Source organism: Nilaparvata lugens, chromosome 12, assembly GCF_014356525.2.
Source record: "Nilaparvata lugens isolate BPH chromosome 12, ASM1435652v1, whole genome shotgun sequence".
Classification (NCBI taxonomy): Eukaryota; Metazoa; Arthropoda; class Insecta; order Hemiptera; family Delphacidae; genus Nilaparvata; species Nilaparvata lugens.
The window spans coordinates 18511923-18532333 of NC_052515.1; the positions used below are offsets into that span (position 1 = coordinate 18511923).

The window sequence follows — 20411 nt, forward strand, 5'->3', positions numbered from 1 at the left end:
TATGCAATGTACTGCTTTGAATTAGTACCCATAGTAACCAGTAAACAATTTTCTTAACGTGCCTGCAGGTCTATCTAGTGTAAAGTATTCCAATATTCCGGTTTTTCTAAGCAATATGGAAGGATTGCCTCTTCTACCTGGCTATTCTTTTAAAGATCCCACGGTGAGATTTTTCACGTTTTCAATATTAAAAAGGAAACCATCACGTTTTCATAAAGCTTACGGCTATTCCCATTACTTGTAATCTTCTGTTTAGATAAAAAATTCGATAAAATTCTATTTGGTATTTTATTGATTACATCTAGTTATGTGACAAGCACTTGGTGCATCTGCTGGAAGGGTGATCACTACTTGATTATTAGCCTATGAGGAGACTTATTTACTTTGAGTGCATTAGTAGTATCAAGTATCAATAGTATCGAATTTTGTTATCGATATCTGATTTATCTAAGCAGTAGTACCTACCTAGCTTTTAGCGCAAACACTATAAGTCAAACAGCTTTTTATGTTTTACGGTACTGAGTAGTTTTCAATACCAGTACAGATTCTAGTACAACGCTATAATGTGTCTGTTTAGCATGTTTTAAATGAGGTGAACATTTATATGCGAAAAGTTTAAACTATTTATTGAATTTATATTACCTAGTAAAAGTATGCACATATCATATTAACATTATATTTTCTTGTCAAAAGATTACCTATTTATTAAAAATTAGAATGAATAAAACATGTGAGCTATATCATTATTATTTATATTGTACTATTAATATTTATAAAAATATAGTAACAAAATTATACAAAAACTCAAATTATTTATGGTAGAATTTTATTTCTCTTTAAATTTCTTAGGAAAGGGGTTTAGGCAATTAATAATTGATGATTTTTTATTATTGATGTCTTAAATAGGTAACTTGTAAGGGTACGTTGTTGTACATTTCTTGTGATGAAATTCAGAAGATTCATCACATAAGAGTGATTATAACTCTGTTAGTCTTCAATTTTAGTTCATCAATAGTTATGAAAATTGTGTCACTACATTTGGCTGGATGATTGGAATTTTTTCGGAATAATTTAAATATTCATAAATAATTTTTCTGTTAAGTTTGATTTTTTTATTACAACGTTTCTTGAAATTATTAGACTTTTGGCAAGGAAGCTGATCCAAATAGAGATATTCTTGTTAAAATTGCATTCTTCTCTTTTTTAGTAAGCAACAAAGACCCGTTAACCTTTGAAACAAACTCTTCTGCGCTGAACGTCAAGAAACGAATTTTTCTCTTCAGCCAGTTAACAATAGGATTTTTGCAATTTTATCATCACAATTTTGAGCCGTTTAGCTCTAGCAAGAACCACTTTTCAAAGTATTTGAAAATTTCTACTTCTGAATTTAAATTTTAAAATTCTATTGATGGTATGAGGTTTGGCAGATAAAAAATAACTGCTGTTCAAAACATGTTCCGTATTCAGTTGTGTGAGCTTAAACGCTAATTCTAGAAAGTTTCTCATAAATAATCCTCTGCTTTTTTAAAATTTGATCACTTCCCAAGGTTTTATTTTGTGTTTTATGTAGTCAATGCATTTGTTACAAAGCTTTGGAATAAGATATTTGTGACCAGCAGCATAAATTGAAACTGCATGTTCAATTGATTTGAAGTATGGTTCACCCGTATGAATAAATTGTTCCATACCTATGAAGCCTGCTGGCTCAAAATCTTTAATCCTAACAGTTTTTCCTTCTTTGAGTCCTCCATTGAACATTGCACAGAAAACATCACTGGCCGCAGAAAATTTAGCTTTATGGCCTTCTATTAAAATATTATTTTCACTAACGTCTTTACTGCTGTTGAATGAGAAACGAAATACGTCATGGTACGTATTCCTCTCTTTTATCAACTGCTTTAATCAATTGGCTCTCGACGTTCCAGCTCATTTTTGAAGTCATTTTTGTCTGTGCTGTGATGAAAACTGAAGGTTGGTTTGTTTGTTATGAATAATGTTACATAATATATGTACTATATGTTTATAACAAAATGAATACCAGCTGAATTCTATTTATTTTATTCAAATCTATGCTCGAAATAAATAAAAGTATTCTTGCAACTCTGTCTATTTCCAAATTTATCATTTATTTTTTCTGAAATAGAAGAAATTACTATAAGTGGTCTGCCAGACAATTGTAATGGTTACCTATGTGAGCCAATTCAGCTGGGGCTTTTCAAGCTATTGTATATTTCCATGTAACTTATTCTTTACAAACGGTTACATAATCCATATTTGAACTATCATATAATTAAATTGCTTTAATTTATTTTGATTCATCTATTCATTCAATTATTGAAACATGTTTGATAATTTTTGACGAATAACAGATTTTTATTATCAATTCATTTATTCAAGTATCTAATGGGAACCGTTACATTGAAGACTTGAAAATAGTAGCAGCTTTTTTAAATTTTCCGCCATAGTCCAGGCAAAGAATGCTCAAAAAAGGTATAGAGAAAAAAGTTTGGAACACAACTTTTTACCCCGCAGCTCTTTAAAGGATATCGGTAGTAAGGGGGTGAACATATCAAAAGTCCTCACTCCTACCACCTGTGTTTAGCGGGAGGGGGGAGGGTTAAAAGTACCATATTTTGTTTTTTGCACATATCTCGAACAATATGCGTCTTTCGGAAACTTTTGTCGAATACAAAATTAAAGCTTACAAAATAGCCTACAAGTTTCATTTGTAACATTTTCCGAAAGGCTCATATTGTTCGAGTTATGTGCAAAAAAACAAAATATGGTACTTTTAAACCACCCCCACCCCCGTAACATAGGGGGTAGGAGTAAGGACTTTTGATATGTTTACCCCCTCACTATTCTTTAAAGAGCTGCGGGGTCAAAAATTGTGTTCCAAACTTCTTACTCTATTATCTTTCGTTGACTGGACTACCAGTTGAGTAGGTACCTAGCGAATGGTAGTGACTAAATTATACCATAATATGGTGTTCAAGACTTTATTCTTCTTTATAAAACTAGCAAATAAATCATATAATATGAATTCCAAGGTTCTATGAAAACTCACACTGTTCATGATTATTATTGATGTTTTCTAAAGTCAATTTCATAAAATTATTTTATATTTGAATCGATGTTGGCAACACGCTGGTCAAGTTTAGCACTGGATCAAATCAGTGAAACCTTAAACTACAGGTGACACTAATATTGTAGTTGGCGCTGCCGGATACCAGGATCTAGTGTCTAGCTGGTGCATTTTTCTGGTTTATTGGGTGGTATATGGTATGTCGTATGCTTTATCTCTTGAAATGTCTGTTCTAGGAAGATTTTTTTTAATAATGGTCCTGAATAACTGAAAATTGGTAATTTTAGGGAATTGGATGGGTTCTAATTAATAGGTTGCCAATTGATAATTTAAAGAAATCTATTTGCTAGTGAATGTAGTGTCTGGAAGGGTGAGCTTTGGGAGGTTCCTGAAAGCCTGATGCTCAGCCTCATGAGGAGAAGAGACACCTTTTCGCCATTGTGGCTCACTAAGCTGGAATGATGCAGACTATCTTCAGTCCAGATGACGTATACCATGAGTAGACTGTAGCAAATTTTTCTCTGTGAGAATGACAGCCTCACTTTTGGGGAAGGCTGGGCAGTTTTGTTGGTGTGCATCCAGTCTTGAGAGTTTGCTAATGCCGGGGACGTACGTCAATGACTGGGCTTTCAACTCTGGGAAAGATAGTCCCAGACAAGGTGTAATTAGCTGGCTAGACTCTTTATCTATGCATTATGCCGCTCTTTCTGTAAAAAGACCCCGGCTCTTGTTCCACTTGGGATACCAGCAGTCTGACCCCAGACACCGCTGTATCACCATTGGTACGTCTCTGTTGTCCCATCTTCCTTAAGATGAGTTAAAATATCACTGTTATTTTGTATTATCTACTCAGATTGGCTGAAATTACAATTTACACTTTTTTCATACATATTGGTCCATTTGTCCACACTTTTTTTCTGCCCAATGTTTCAGGACAGAATGCATTTACGCACAGATAAATATGAGCTTATAGTAATTCAAGCTTAGCCACCTTGTGTGGGACTCTCAATTCCTGAGCTGAGAGCCAGAGAGTCACCATGCTGGCACATTCTATTTATACCTACAATAATTTATCATGATTAATACCTGGCATATCTATTCATCTTTTTCTGTTCAACCAACTAATCCTTTGGGAAGAATTCAACTCAAGAAATTGTAATTATTATCTTGTTCCATTGGGTAGTCTATATTTTATTAAATTTATTATGATGAATCAATTTCTGAATCATCCATCAAAAAAATACTAAGCCATTCTGAAATCACCAAGAAATATAGTATACCAGATACAATATAGTATATGGAGGTATATCTTCTCTTATGAAATAGTGCAGAATATCCAGTGAGTAATAATTTGATGGTTGTTATATTTCAGATCTCCAAGTATCATGTTTCCCATTCATTTGATATGAAAAATGGCCATTGTATACCGAAAACGTCAACTCTTGGAATTGGCAAATTGCCGCTTGATTCGGAATCAGTTCAGTACACAAAATTCACTGATGCAGTAAGGTGAGTCGGGAATTTTCTTTAAAAATCATGCTGAAATAATACATTTCAATACAAAAATATCCATTGATGTAACTATATAGGATATCAGATTATCATCGTTCTACAATAGCAATGAATGATCTTATCTTCATGTAGAGGGCTGTTATAGGTAGGAAATTTGTAGTAGGACATTAAGGACCAACTCGGGAAAAGGAGGACATTTGTGACCAAATTTGTGAGGTTTCTACCTGAAGGTCATTAATTAACAAACATTGGTCCTTTCGACTCGTTCTCAGCCTCTTATCAGTGCATGCAAGTTATATTTCGGCTTAATATTTCTAAGCTTATGAAATTCAAGAAAATACTGTCCTCCTATAAGGCCTATTAGTCTACAAATATTGTCGAATTCTATAATCACCTGTCCCTTTCATCTCTAGCATGGCAAGGTCATTCCAAAAGAATTCCAAATATCTAAAGATGCGTACAGATATATGCGCCGCGAACATGAGCAATTCACTTTTAATCAGCTGACTATATCTGTATTTTCACAGAAACGGTAAGATACAGATATAAAAAGCTTGGCATCAGCTGATTAAAAGTGAATTGCTCATGTTCGCGGCGCGTATATCTGTACACAGCTTAAGATGTTAATCAATCTATATTTTTTACAAACATCGTCAGTAGTTTTTTCTTTTAAAATGTCATTCGTCATCAGTTCTACATTGGTTCATTGTTTCTGAGAGGGAATTCCCTAGATATAACACCCCCCCCCCCATTAAAAAAGATGGGAAGTTGAAGCTTAGTTTGAAAAGCTCAAGTTACGTCGATCTCTTACCAACATTGATATAATCGATAGCCTGGATAATGTGATATTCTTTATTCTTTATTGATTCATACAAAAAGTGAATAAACAATAATTAGATTGGGTTTCTTTGTCCAAATCATATCCTATCTTCAATTGATTAAATAATATCTTACCGTACAAATAAGTGATGGATTGGAATCTAATGGAATCCACTTTTTTAAATTATTTATTAACTCAGTACGGTACAGAACTTAGCAATTTTATTGCCTTTCGAGTTTAAAAATTATGTACTATTTTTACCTATAATCTACATCCGAACGTTGTGAACGTTCTACTTGAGTTCCTCTTGTGCTATCCAATTTCATTTCTAATTATTTCTTCACTAAGAAATGTAATGATTGATTCTTTGACTCCTCAATATACATCTACCAATACCTGATTCTACCTAGTGAGGACTTCAGACCCACCGGTCGGCACATTTTTGGTTGCAAGTGGCCTGTGAACGACTTTTAAGGAAATTAAAAATCATTGTTGATGCGTGTTTTTACTATTGCAATTTAATTTTGAAATAATTATAAAACTTGATCTGATTCCATATATGACTGCAGATCGGTTTAGATAAGTTGGAAACGGTTCAGTACGTGATACAGCCCAATTTTGATAAAATATATTATTCCTATCATTTCTATTATTATTAACAATATTATTTCAATTCTCAGGTTTGATCCAACATTAACCTATGGTCGCCCAAAACCAAAACCTTCCGCCTTGTTTCGACCGCATTTTGTTACTTATGACAAAAAATGTCTGGCATTTCAAGGTTACTTCAAAGAGTGTATACCATTGCCGAATATGGATGACGATAACTATCGTATACGTCGTGTGAATATCGTCTATTTTCTGGAGGATGATACAATCACTGTTATTGAACCAACGGTGGAGGTGAGCTTTATAAGTAGATAGGTAGTTATTCTTTTTTATCGAAATTTCTCAATATTTTACTCCAAGTGTCTTTATTATGTTATTTCTTCAAAATGGTCAGTATTTTATCTTGAATTGGCAATGGTAATGTGCTGATTTGGGTTTAATAAGTGCAATACGGTTATATTTAAGGCTGTGCAAAGGCTAAAATTAAACTTTCTACTCGTGATATTTTTCTAAGTTTTTCTATTTGTATATTATCATCAAGCAATCAAAATGAAAATTTTTTCTCAGGAAAACATTTTTTTCCGATCATTACTTTTTGAGTTATGAGCGCCTGAAGTTTGAATTTTTGGGACAGAACATTTCAAATTCGGTAAGATATAAATCCATGAGATTTAGAGGATGGATTCTTCATTGTATTGATGATCTAGTAAAACAAAAATTTTCTAAAAATATCAATTTTTGAAAAAGTTATTCAATTTACCAAAAATAACTCAAATAAAAGTTAGGTTTGGTTATTTTTAGTAAATTAAATAACTATCATACAAATTGATATTTTCAGAAAATTTTTGTTTTACTAGATCAACAATTTGCATGTGAATAAAGTAAAAGGGTACCTCTTATACTTGGTTAGGACTTTCTATCAACTGCATCAATTCTTCCCTGTAAATATTCTTCGTGTAATGTATTTCTCTTTTTTCAATAGTAGGCTGGAAAATGGAATCTCGTGTTATGCATCTACCTTCATGTCTCATTTTAAAAATCTTATAGTCCTACAAAAATCAATTGTTAGAATAATGTTTGGTGCTAATAGACGAACGCATACTTTCCCAATATTCAGGTTTTTTGGAATTCTACCTTTCAGATACATGTATGTACTGAAAGTTTTATCTTTGTTTTATAAAATGAGTGGGGATAGGAATCAAACGGGGAATCTTGAACAAAATCAGCAGATAACTAGGCAAACTACAAGGATGCTAATTAGACTCCCCAAACCAAACAGCACTACCTTTCAGAGATGCTTTTTATTCCTTGGACCCTAAATTCTTTAATATTTTCCCAGATGAGATCAGAAAGCTACAGAATCTCAAGAAATTTCTAAAACAAACGAAGAGTTGGCTACGGCTTCATTCACCATTAGAAGTACACTTATTCAGAGTAGCAAGCTGATCGAGAAACACATGGTGCTAATATCTAATCCATTATTGAATATGAATTTCAGTGTAGTACTTAGTATGGCCTATGGCCTTTTTACTGTAGTTACTTCTGTATCCTTTAAAGTTTAACCTTTGCTTTGAGCTTTGATCTCAAACATTGTTTTTTTATTTATAACTGTTATGTCTCATCTTTTATTCATTTTTTTCCTCTCTTGTCATGAATTATGTTGATGCAAAGATTATACTGGTGATTCTTCATCCCATTTTTTCGCAGTTTGAACTACATTTCATAAAATAAGTATATTTAAAGAGAGGAAATGCTACAATCAATCAATAAAATTACTTGATGATGGTGATTGAATGTGTGTGTGTGTGTGTGTGTGTGTGTGTGTGTGTGTGTGTGTGTGTGTGTGTGTGTGTGTGTGTGTGTGTGTGTGTAGGCTTTTTTCTCCTTTTATATCCCGATTAAACCTCAACTCCTGTTCACGGAAAAGTGCTTCATGAAGCACTTTGTGAGCAGTTATTGTTCACATTAATATTATATTATATATTATTACTTACAATCTATTATTAAATTTTAGATGGATTATTGTTGTATTTGTCAAGCTAGACTCTATTTGGTTTCTGTATATGTATTTATGAGTGTGAATAAATTTGAAATAAATAAAAAAACAATACCATGAATAATCTATCCTCCAAGTCTCATGGATTTATCTCTTACCGAATTTGAAATGCTCTGTCCCAAAAATGTGAACTTTAGGCGCTCATATCTCAAAAAGTAATGATCAAAAAAAAAAGAAAAAAATGTTTTCCTGAGAAAACTTTTTCATTTTGATAGCTTGATGATATACAAATCGAGAAACTTCGAAAAATATCACAAGTAGAAAGTTTATTTTTAGCCTTTGCACAGCCAGTTGATACTACAAAAGACAAAATACTTGCTCCTTGTTGTAGCTTTAGAGAAATAATATATTCGTATTTCATTTCTCAGTAGTATATTCAAGATCCTTCTAGAACAGTTTAAGCACTTATGTCCATTATTTACACTGCCTTTGATCATCCCCATATATGAGTAAGAGAAATGTCTTTTCAGGGCTCCATTAGACTGTAAACTATTTTATAAAAGATCTCTGATCATGTTTTATTGTTTTATCGAAGATGATAATAAATGTGGTTAAATGAATATCTTTATATGACAAGACCGATTACTCTATTGATGATCTTTTATAGAATATGTTATAGTCTAATGTGGTAAAATTGGGAAAAAAATGTAAAAATGTATAGTCTACATGTGAGGCATTTTGGTGTTGAGAAAGAGCCTAGCGTCCGAAAGCGCTCCACAAACGTGAGTAGAAACTAATAGATTTTATTTATAAAAATGAGACTGCTATGTCGTAATTCAAGTATTCAAATTGATTGAAAGAAAGGTTGACAATAATTGTTGGTACAATATAATAGCTCCTCGAGTGTATTCTTGCCAAAAAATCAAGTGAACTGAATTTGCATCCATTCAATTTTTGTTCATACTTTCATTGAACTTTGTTATATCTCCGTTTTGTCAATGTAAAATCTGTCTCACATTGGAAAGCTCCCAACTAAATACTGATGATTTTTCTCAGAACTGCGGTCTTCCTCAAGGCAGACTTGTAAAACGTGGCAGAATACCAAGGAATACTGATGGAGATCTGTGGCACTGGAAAGACCTTAACGTCGGTATCGACATGAATCTACATGGCATTGTCTATCGTCTTTGCAGCTGCGATAGTTATACCAAAGTAAAAATTATTGATACCAATATAAGTTTCAATGTCAATAAATTTTAGTAACTATTATAGTTATAGTAACTTGGTATCGATATTTTGTACGAATCAAATTATATATTTGTAAGGTAGTATAAATTAGAGGTATTGGTAATGCACATTTTTTGTTGAATAGGAGTAGAAATTGTTTCAGCCACTCATTTATTGAAATACATAAACGTATTAACGGTTTGAACCCGGAGTCTCTAGGCTTCATTAATATACAGTAACAGTATACTACAACAAATCAATTCATTGATCCAATTATCGTTCACGACTAGTATTTTGTTTCATCTTGCATTGAACTAGTTTATCGATTAATGAATATATTTAATTCATTTATGTTAAAATATATCAATTTTTTCACGATTCTACCAGGGATTGCTTCATTGTGCTATGCAATCTGAAGTGTAGTAATTGTTGTAACATTCATTTTTCCATTAAATAATCGCTATTGAAATAGAATAAAGATGAACAATTTAATTAGTTACCGGTACTATGTTCTCTCTAAGATGTTTCCAATTACTTTGTTTAAACTATCTAAACAGTGTTCACTATTCAGTCCACTTTGTAACTATAACCAACAATTTTCCAAGTTATGAGGAAAGCAAATTCTATAGAGCACTTTTAATTACAAATAATGAGAGTTTGAATAATTTTTGGTGGACTCTATGAAAAAGCATTGCAGTTCAACATTTTTGATATAGGCATCATTTCTCATGCACTGACATTATTGAATCATAAGTACGATACCTGCTATTTTTTATGCATGGAGTTTTCTTGTACAGGAGTATTTACTGAGCCAGGGCATTGAACTGAATCCTGAAGAACAGTTACCGTTGGATCCATATTCACAAAAAAGAAAAAATGTCAATTTGGCTAATGTTGGCAAGCCTTCAGAGACTAAAAGTAATGACGATAAACTGTGGCGTTTTCTAACATATGATGGAAAAGTATTGAGGTAAGTCACTTTTTCGAGTGTGAAATTAATTATATAAATATTATCTGATTTATCCCATCTATAAAAGTATCCTTCATACTTTTTCTCATCAATTCTGAAGCTACATTCTGGATAAAATAAGTTGAACCTTGAGCTCCCAGTCGAACAAAATGTTGGCGTTGCCTGATTGTGCGAGATTGAGATTTTCTCATATAGGCTAAGCCCATTTAGGCCTATGTTCAATGTGACAACACCGCTTTTGATAGCCGATGTAGCGTTATCAGATTGATTATATTCAGTGCCATGGGCTCACATGAGAAAGTCTTCGTCACACTATCTGGTAACGCTGAAATTTTTTCACATGGAAAGAAATATTGAGGAAAGAATAGAATAACGTTTTTTTTGAGAAATCTCAGGTTGTCGACCATGAAATATTAAAATATTATTGTACTGCTCCTTCTTAGATTATATCAAACATTGGATCAATGCAATAGAAATCAAAGAATAGGCAAAGTCTAGAACACCCTACTTTCAGAAAAACCAAGTGAAGATTATCAATTTTAATAACTAGGTATGGTTTATTGAATCTGTCGAGATTTTTCACCTCTTGGGACAAAAATATATTAAACAATATTCAGGTAGAATCCATTATCAATTTTTGATTTCAGAAGTTGAATTATGAAATAAAACTTGCTGATATCTCATTTATTTCTTTGTTGATAACTCATTTTTTAGATTATGGGAATAGATAAGAGAAAGGATTAATTAAATACTGTGATGCTAATGGAATAGGCTATACAATAATATTTTTAATTTGGATTCCCGTCAAAAATCATTGTTTGTGAATAGTTTTTTTCTAAATATTTTCATCTCTTGTTCTATCTTTCCCTTCCTTTTTTCGATTCTAGCTATCTCCAACAATTTAAAATTAAATAAATTACATTTTTCTAGTTTTTCTGTATTTTTTCAGGTTCTTTGCAGTATGCTGTAACAATGATAACGGCGAAGACGACCCAAGACCTTATATTATCCGCTACTATTTGGCCGACGGCTGTGTTGATATTAGCGAAGTGTTCCAGGTGAATAGCGGACGTGATCCGTTCCCAAAATTCCTGAATAAAATCAGACTTCCAAAGGACTGGAAAAACTTGCCAAGTATGTGACGATTCCTACTTTTTCTTTACTGCGTTTCTCTTTAGATTGGAAACGGTAGATATAATTTACATTAGAAAGTAAGGTGAGAGTTGTTTAGTTTACACTGACTCAACACACTATAGAGATATTTACTTCAATCTGTTACGATTAGTTGAATTTCGAAGGTTTTTATTCACAAGGAATGCTGACAGTTGAAAGTGAGTTTCAGTCTAGATCCAAGTGAGTGGTCTAGGGTCAAAAAATATTGGAACGGCGAAGGTATAGAGGGTAGACAAGGAGCTAGCTGAGAGTGAAGGAAACTAATGCATGTATACAAATAATGTGGTGAAACCCATAAGAGCGGCGAAGGTAAAGTGTGGCAGAGATATTTGAATACACACATTACTTCAACACTCTCGCTCATCAGCTACCTTCTCCGCTACCCACTACCTTCGCTGCGCCACTAGGTTTTGGCTAAGAAAATGTGTTGAATGTTATATTTTGGGTGACTTCGTTGAATATTTAATATATATAATATTAATAAAATGATCTTGTGATTCATTAATCTAAAATTAATCTTTCATCGACTCTTTTTACTGCTGAAGGATTAGGCAGTGGAGTTTTGCTGTGTATTAGTATGTACGAGTAGATAGTATTTGTTGGGTAGAAATTTATTGTGTGATTTTGGGTTTAGTTATGTTCAGTTGCATTGTATTGTGTTCTCACTACATGGCAACTTTACATATATGTAAAACACAACACACAAGACATTGTAACTTGACACTATACACACAGTGCAATTACAACAAGATGAAGTATTTCATTCCATTCTGTAATGATATTACATTCTTTGATGACATAGAAGTCAGTGTCAAAATATTTAAAAAAGTTATTATTAACTAGCAGTATTAATCTGACTTTTCTTATATTCCTTAAATGGAGTCTCCAAGACGTAATTGAAAAAAATCATGGTGGCAAGTAAAATTGAAAAGAAAATTAGGCCTTCTCTATTATTTTGATGTTCGGTCTCATATTTTCCAGGCGATTATCCTTCTGCCTCAATGGAAGCAGCCAGTACAAGAAAGGTTGAATACTATGAACCTAAGGACTTTTTGGTTGGAAACACTCTACCAATTTTGGCTAGAAGGTAAGAACAACAATTCTGTATTTTATATTACTTCAATCTTTATCCACTGTATGAGTTCAAATGTGTCTATAGTCCATAATATTATTAAATAAAATACAAATTAATATGCAATTAATATGCAATAGTGGAAACCACTTCAAACTCAATTCTGTACCTTACATTATATCCATCTTTATTCTATCACTGTATCAGTTCAAATTTATCAGGGGATTCATAATATTATTGAATAAAATACAAATTGGCGATGTGCTACATTGAGATTCACTTTGAATTGGTTCATAAAAATGTTTTCTTGTCTTGTGAAGCAGAAACAGCTGACAGTTATACATGACTTGAAACTCTAGTATTATGCTAGTAATTATAATACTGTATAATATCAATGAGGTTTATGAAACAGAAGTTATGTTTATATTCAAAGCGGACTGTTAAAAATTTCAATTCAAATTAATGTATCAAACATATACGGTACCTACTCTAAAATGAATGTACATAATCCGCCAACGCAATTACAAATGTAAACATGATTAGGCCTAGTGTTCAATCATAATTTTTCAAAACTTTCTCCTATATATTCATAATATTCCAATAACAAAGTGAGATAACTGATTCATTGTAATTATTATTTTATTTTCAGATTTTTCGTTTACGATTGTGATGATTTCACCAGGAGATATTACTCAGAGTGCATGCGAATTGATCAGCCAGCAAGAATAGCTGTACAACTTTCTAGGGAGAAGAAATCGTATCCTCCACCCGTAAGTTGACTTCTACATCTGTTCCCACTTTATTTGAAGATTAACTTCCACTCACTGCTCTATTGAACAATTTTTTATTTTAAATTATTCACCCAGGCAATACCGGATGATTTAAAAAGGACTTTACAACTTTGAAAATTCATATAAATCTTAATAAACAAGGTACAGAGCTGGTTTTGGTGTTGTTCTAAAAGAAAACACTCCAAGTTTTGACTCGCGTAGTCCGCTAGTGCCTTGTCGCGCCGCACAAGCGCTGGCGGCAGTTACGTCAAAGATGGCTGCCTTCACTGGACCCGAGCGTGCTAGCTGTGTGTTTTGGTTTGAAAAACGGCATAGTGTACCTTGATATGTTGCAAAAATTCTTGATGCCACAGATCGATGGGGATGACCGAGAACGAAATGTTTTCTTTATGCAAGATGGCGTACCACCACACTATCTGACTAACGTCCGGGATTTTCTTAATGACCGCTTTCCAAATCAGTTAATTGGCCGTAATGCTCCAATTGCATGGCCTCCTCGTTCCCCAGACTAACAACGCTGGATTTTTTTCTTGTGGAGCTTCATGAAAGATATGGTGTATGTACCTCCTTTGCCAGCCACTCTACCTGAACTTAGAGCAAGGATTTGCGCTGCTGTTGAGCAAGTTACACCTGAAATGCTAGTGCGAGTCTGGGAAGAAATCGACTATCGATGGGATGTCTGCAGGATAACCTAAGGAGATCACATAGAAAATCTTTAGTTTAGGGTAAAAATACTTGAAGTGTTTTCCTTTAAAATAACACCAAAACTAGCTGTGTACCTTGTTTAATATGATTTATATGAATTTTCAAAGTTGTAAAGTCCTTTATGAATCACCCGGTGTTGTATGATGATTTGTAGGTTTTATATTTTATTCAGTTCTAGATCCAATAATGCAAACAAAATGTTATTAATATTGTGGTAATATAATTTCATTCAAACAAGATTTAAGCGGTTAGTCTATTCCCATTATGATGAGGCAGAATATTGTTAAGTTGGCTACTGCGAATTGACTACTGCTACTGATGATATATCAGGATGTGTATTCATTCTGCCGTATTTTATGAAGAAAAAAACTTTGAATTATTGTTAATTATGTTGAGAATTATATCATTCTGGCCACAATAATTTATTTCTGTGATCAAAAGCAAAAAATGGAATTGAATTATTGTACTGCAGTGGAATTTTTCTATTATTACAAACCAATGATCTTATATGATGTATCAAAGCTCCTCAGTAAGGTATAGTTAAACTGACCCCTATTTCTTTTGATTATTTGTTTTTACCATGGATTGTGTTATGATACAATTTCAATGTAAGTAACTATTAGGGCTATATCTAGTTTCTCATAACATTTTTTTTCTTCTCTAATATATAGAATAGTTTCTCCTTGTATTTCTTTATTTGTTTCTCTTAATTTTCAATTCCTTTGAATAGTCATTATTGTAGTTTTCTTGATTGGGGAGCAATTTTTGGGATTTTCCCGTGTGCTCTTATATTGTTGTAAATAAATAAATAGGTTCTACATCTACAGTATTATAAATTATTGTTTAAGTTCTGAATTGACACTAGATTATTCATTCATGCATAATTTATTCATCCATTTTTACTACCTACATTATTCTACTTAGTTCATTTTTTCTCTATTCAATAATTTGTTATCCACTTTTCCAGCCAATTCCTCCACACATTGGGATCGGAACTCCTGATGACACATTACAATCATGCTTCTCATTTGTTTTAAAATCACCGAGAAAAGATATCACCAAATATGTTGTGAATGCCGGCAAGGTAAATACTTTAGTTCACCCATTTCACTTTGATCCATACCAAAAGCAAAGCTCAAGAAAGCATAAATATTTCAGAAGTTTGAAAAATTTAAATATATATGTTACAATAGGCAATCTTACAATGATTACCGATTTTGCAGTCAATTTACCGTGGTGGAAACAAAATAACTTAACTCAACTAGGCATATCTCATTGATTGGTTGATTGAGTACTTTATTTATGTAGATTACAATATATTATACTGGCTTATACACTTATATACAATAGCTTATAATACAGCAAAATTATTGATGAATTTACAAAATATAAATTAAGAAAATAATTATTGAGCTGTATATGATATGAAAAAAAAGAAATTTGTAATAACTATAGATAAATAGATAATATTGTTATGCATCTACATAAATTGGCGGAGCTTTGGACATATCAATGTCCATTCTTCGGAAAGAATATTCGAAGTATCCTTCCCACTAACTCTCTACCAAAAAGAGTTCTAATTGCAAGATAAAGAGAAATACTGTTATCATTCTCATTGGTTAACAGATAATGTCTTATCAGATAGGTTAAAATGCAGAAAATGCAAATAAAAAGATGTAGGCCTACATGCCTACCTTTGTTTTGACTATGATAATTCTCTGATCTTAGAATGTTCTAACTTCATTTACTTTCCCTCTATTTCAGAAACTAAGATACACTGCAACAATGGACTGGGTGCACCCTGAGGATAAAGACAGAGATTTCATTATTGAATATTTTCTTGCAAATAGTCACATTCTAATCACTGAATTGCCCAAACATAATTCGGGAATTAAGGGTGGCAAGTTCCTTTCTTCTATGCTCTTACCTAAACCTGGATGTTTTCATAGCGATAACCCTGAGTACTATTCTCCTGCCGATTTTGGACTTGGTGAGTAGTTGAATTAGTTTTTTTTTTAATTAGTGTTCTTTCAACAGTGATAAGTATTTCAACATGATTCTAAATGATTAAATAAATATCATATAACTATATTAGTTCTACAAATGGCTATTCTGTGTTTTCAATGTTTGATCATTTTTCATTTTTATGTTGGTGCTCGTAATTTGATATATATGGAATCAGAGGAATATGTAAATGAATTGATGCAAATAGATTGGGTCTTTCTGAGTAATGTTTATGTATTTTCCTATGATCTCTGTGATATTATCTTTGTGCTTGGTTGTAAATAAGTATTATCTATTATAATAATTCTCATTGAAAAATCAATAATTCAATTCATTCTATTTCTGTAGAGTGAAATACGGTACTGTAGATCTAGTTATAGAGATCAATCTGAATAGGTACAACATCACATTCACAACAACACAGAAAGACAAATTAAATTGATTTAGAATGTATCTTAGGAAGGTTGAGTTACACTTTCTGCCTTCAAAAAGCAATACAAAGCAGAACATTCAATTAACAACGATCAGCTATATAGTGTATATATTACATAGTATACATGAATATAACAAGTTTGGTACATAAATAATAATAATTTATTGTGGCTCTCACAAATCATATTATACATTCCTATCTTTCAACATCATATATGAATATAGGCTACTCATCATACAAAGGAGGATGTGGTTAAGTAAGAGTCAAACTTTCCGTATTTGTGGTTATCGGAAAGTTATTCAAGTGATCTTCTCTAATATTAGTATAGTTGACTTCAATATTAAGTAGAAACCCTTTCTCGAATATAGGTAGTAATGTGAGATTATTTTCTGTCAAAAGTATTAAATCAAGTTTTCAGGGCCCTATTCAGTTATTAGCCAATGAGGAGAATTAGTAAGTTTTTATCCGTTATTCTTCAAATTATTAAGCAATTGGAATAGCTTTTTTACGGAGAAAAATGGTTTCATTGAACAATAATTGAGTCCAAATATTGACGATACTTATGATATCAAATGGCGGTGCATATAATTCATCAGATAATCAAGTTCCTAATTTAAAAATATTTAGTACTGAATTTAAAGATACTTAACAGTAAGGAAATTTTGTGGGTGTATTCAAATTGTGTGGGTCCTTCATACTCCTTTTATTATTTTCTACACTATATACTCATCCTTTTTTTTGGTTTTATTCAACCTATCTCCATTCTCTATCCATTCTATTATCATTTTTGTTACTTCCATCCTTCTTCCTCTGTTCTTCCCATTCTCACTCTTTAATATATTTTCTCAATATACAATCGCAAATGAATGTCAGTCTATTTGACTTCTCCCTTTCTCATTCTCCATTTATTATTTAGCGTATGGCAGGTACACAACAAATATATATTACATTATCGTTGTTATTATTATACCTATATATTTATTCCTTCATTTTTTATTTTTTATTGGTTACTTTTATTATTTTCAATACCCTAATTTTAATATTTAATTTTCTTAATCTATTATCTAATAAATGAAAGATTCAGCTTATACACGTACGGGATGGGGAATTCACGAATTACACATCACGTCTGAACCACTGAACTGATATACTGACTACTTGAAATTTTGCTTATAGATTCTTTATTTACCGAAGATGGTTATAGGCCTATTTTACAGTACGTCAAGTTTCAATTAGACCCTTGCGGAGCACGGGTTACCTGCTAGTTGATAATATTATTAAACATTCTCCTCTCATTATTATTCCCATTCTTATCTAATTTCCAATTCAGACTCACTTATTTTCACTTATTCGTCACTTTTATCATTCTGCAACTCTCCTTTAAGGTTATTATCATTTATATTCCTAGTATCCTCAGTATGTCCAGTATTTCACATTCTGATTCTCTATTATATTGTACATCCCTCTCAATTCTTTATCCACTAACCTTTATTCTTATTTTCCATTCACATTATTGAACATTATTATTATTAGCCCTCATACCTGTCATTAAAAGAAAATGGACAAAGTGCCTTTATTCAATTATTCAAACAATAGGGATAGCCTCTATATTCATTAGTATTATTATTCATATTAGAGGGTTAGCCTCTATATTATCCATATTATAGGGGCAGCCTCTATATTCATTCCTGATGTCGTTATCAGACACTATTTCTTCACTGTTATTTTTCATAAATTCTCATCTAATTCTCAATTTTTACTAATTAGAATTTTACCTTATTGCTTACATAATTTATTCTCTGTTATTTTTCATTCATTCTAATCTGATTCTCAATTTCTAGTAATTATAATTTGACCTTATTGCTTACATTATCATTCTCCATTATTTTCAATCGCATTCTCATTTCATGTTCCATTAACAATGTATTCGGCCATCATTTATCATTGTAGGTTCCTATTCCTCTATCATCATCATTCTCCACCCCTATCATTCGCATTCTCATTTCAGGTTCCATTATCAATGTATTCGGCCACCGATTCATAATCACTGGAGCCGACCTCATGGTTTACCATTACATGCAAGCCAATGTTGAAAAATTCACTGCTGACATGATAGAATCATATCGCAGCCATTTCACGAAACTGGGAATATTGAAGAGTGACTATGACAATCAAGTTAGCGACCCTGTCTGTCATGTAGATGATCCGTCGATAAAATTGACGGGTGATACGACACAAAAGTTTGATGTCCCATGTCAGAAAATGGTTGACACAACACATACGACGATGGATGATCGTAGGGAATATTCAAGGATGAATTCGCAGGTGCCACCAATTTCAGACCTGATTGAAACTAAAGCAATGGACGCTGCATTGAAGCCACGAAAGTGTCCTTGTTGAACAAAGAATTTCCTATTCATGAAGATGGAATTGTAAACACGGATTAGATCAGGCCTATTCTAATAAATTTTGTTTAAATAGTATTGAATTCTGTGGAGCATTTCGTGGCGACTTATCGTCATATCTCTGTGTGAATTGATATTCAAAATTATAAGAGTAGAATGTTAGTACTTTTGAACATTTTTGAAATAGAAAGAGCAGATTATCAATGATTTTTTTTTTGTAATTGTCCTGTGAATAGTTGTAAAATTGGTGGTGAAATTAAATTATGTGATAATTTCCATTCTTGTATAAAATCATTCTCATATTTATCAATTCTCAATTCCAATCCTAGTGCTATCATTCATAAATGATAACTGGAAAATATGATATGGTGAACATACAAATAGAGTTCAAAACTATCTTGTTACTTCAAAGTAATACTTTAATAGGTACATTTAATTCTTTAAATAAGTTCTACTTCTAGTCTTGTTTTCAGTATATCTATTCGGATAACTTTTTTCGGATACGTTCTTCCAAAAAAACATTCTTAGGTTATGCATTTTACACTTTTGCATTTTTAAATTCTTTAATTTTTGCTTATTTTGTTTTTCCTCTCTACAAGCTAAAATCAAATAAATCTTCGTTCGAAATTGCAGAAACTCTGTTTGAGAATTGAAATTGATTTCCCGGCTCATGCAAGAGACCTTTATTATATTTAGAGAAATTCTCTTCAATATTATTTTTCACATTCTTTATTATGATATAAATATAAATAAAATAAAAATCTCAGTACCCTTTTTTTGAAATATTTTATCACAACATGTTTCGGTCATTTATGCCATTTTCAAGTGATATGAATTAAATAAATAAATACTACTGGAAGATAGTAGATAGATTTATTATGATATTACACAAGCTCCAATCAATTCAATCCTATTTACTTTGAAAAATGTTTACACATGTTTTGCCAAATTTCAATCGACTTCACAATTGCATTTTTGAAAATTTTGTGGGATTTTCCCACAATGAATAAAAATCTGGTGTGGTACACTCACACAACTTTCCTTGCTCATTGAACTGTAAGCCTCATTCTCAAACGAGAATAATGTAGGGGAATAACATAATGACAATTGGCGGCAATTGAATAGACTTAGAACGTTGTTAAAAATCCACTAATTAAATAAAAATAAAAAATTAATATTTTACAGGAGCTTGCTTTTCAATTTTTATTTAATTAAAGTGGATTTTTGACAACGTTCTAAGTCTATTCAATTATGGAAAAGTTCCACAACATCAACATTAACACTACAAACTTAATTGTCGGCAACATATTTGCAACTACGATCAGACTACTGTATATGTGTATATATAATTATTGTTTTCAGAGTACTTTTTCCTTTGTGTAAATTATTGTGAAATTCGATGATTTTTTCTAAAGTCGTCAAAACAGCTGTTCTACAGATGAAATATCTTGACTATGACTGTGTACTTTTTATAAACTGCTATACCTACCTACCTCATGCACGAGATGGAGGTTACAAAGTCCATTTCTCAAGGATGGGGTGGACCACATTAGTTTCCCAGGAAAAAGACTCATGCCAGTTGATAGAGCTTATAAATAGGTATCCATGG

General features: G+C 32.1%; 2 protein-coding genes across 3 annotated transcripts in view; both read left to right on the forward strand.

The window, feature by feature from the left end:
- Positions 1-27: 27 nt before the first annotated feature.
- Positions 28-19657, forward strand: LOC111051862 (EF-hand domain-containing protein 1). The gene is made up of 11 exons (XM_022338437.2): positions 28-163; positions 4458-4594; positions 6098-6320; positions 9079-9234; positions 10047-10219; positions 11169-11353; positions 12374-12479; positions 13114-13234; positions 14928-15044; positions 15725-15950; positions 18406-19657. Exons 1-11 carry the CDS (start codon positions 116-118, stop codon positions 18795-18797), a joined length of 1884 nt encoding a protein of 627 aa, XP_022194129.2. The 5' UTR covers positions 28-115; the 3' UTR covers positions 18798-19657.
- Positions 16715-20411, forward strand: part of LOC111051860 (nose resistant to fluoxetine protein 6) — a 40948-nt gene continuing 37251 nt past the window's right edge. The window contains exon 1 of one of the 2 annotated variants that reach the window (XM_039439068.1): positions 16715-16850. The gene's annotated coding sequence lies outside the window, so the exon portion shown is untranslated. The remainder of the gene's footprint in view (positions 16851-20411) is intronic. The other variant, XM_039439067.1, reaches the window with a different exon arrangement.

Coding starts and splice junctions, on each gene's coding strand:
- LOC111051862 (XM_022338437.2), top strand. CDS start 116: ATGGAAGGATTGCCTCTTCTACCTGGCTATTCTTTTAAAGATCCCACG. Junction 10,220..11,168: donor TATGATGGAAAAGTATTGAG/GTAAGTCACTTT, acceptor GTATTTTTTCAG/GTTCTTTGCAGTATGCTGTA. Junction 15,045..15,724: donor ATGTTGTGAATGCCGGCAAG/GTAAATACTTTA, acceptor CCTCTATTTCAG/AAACTAAGATACACTGCAAC.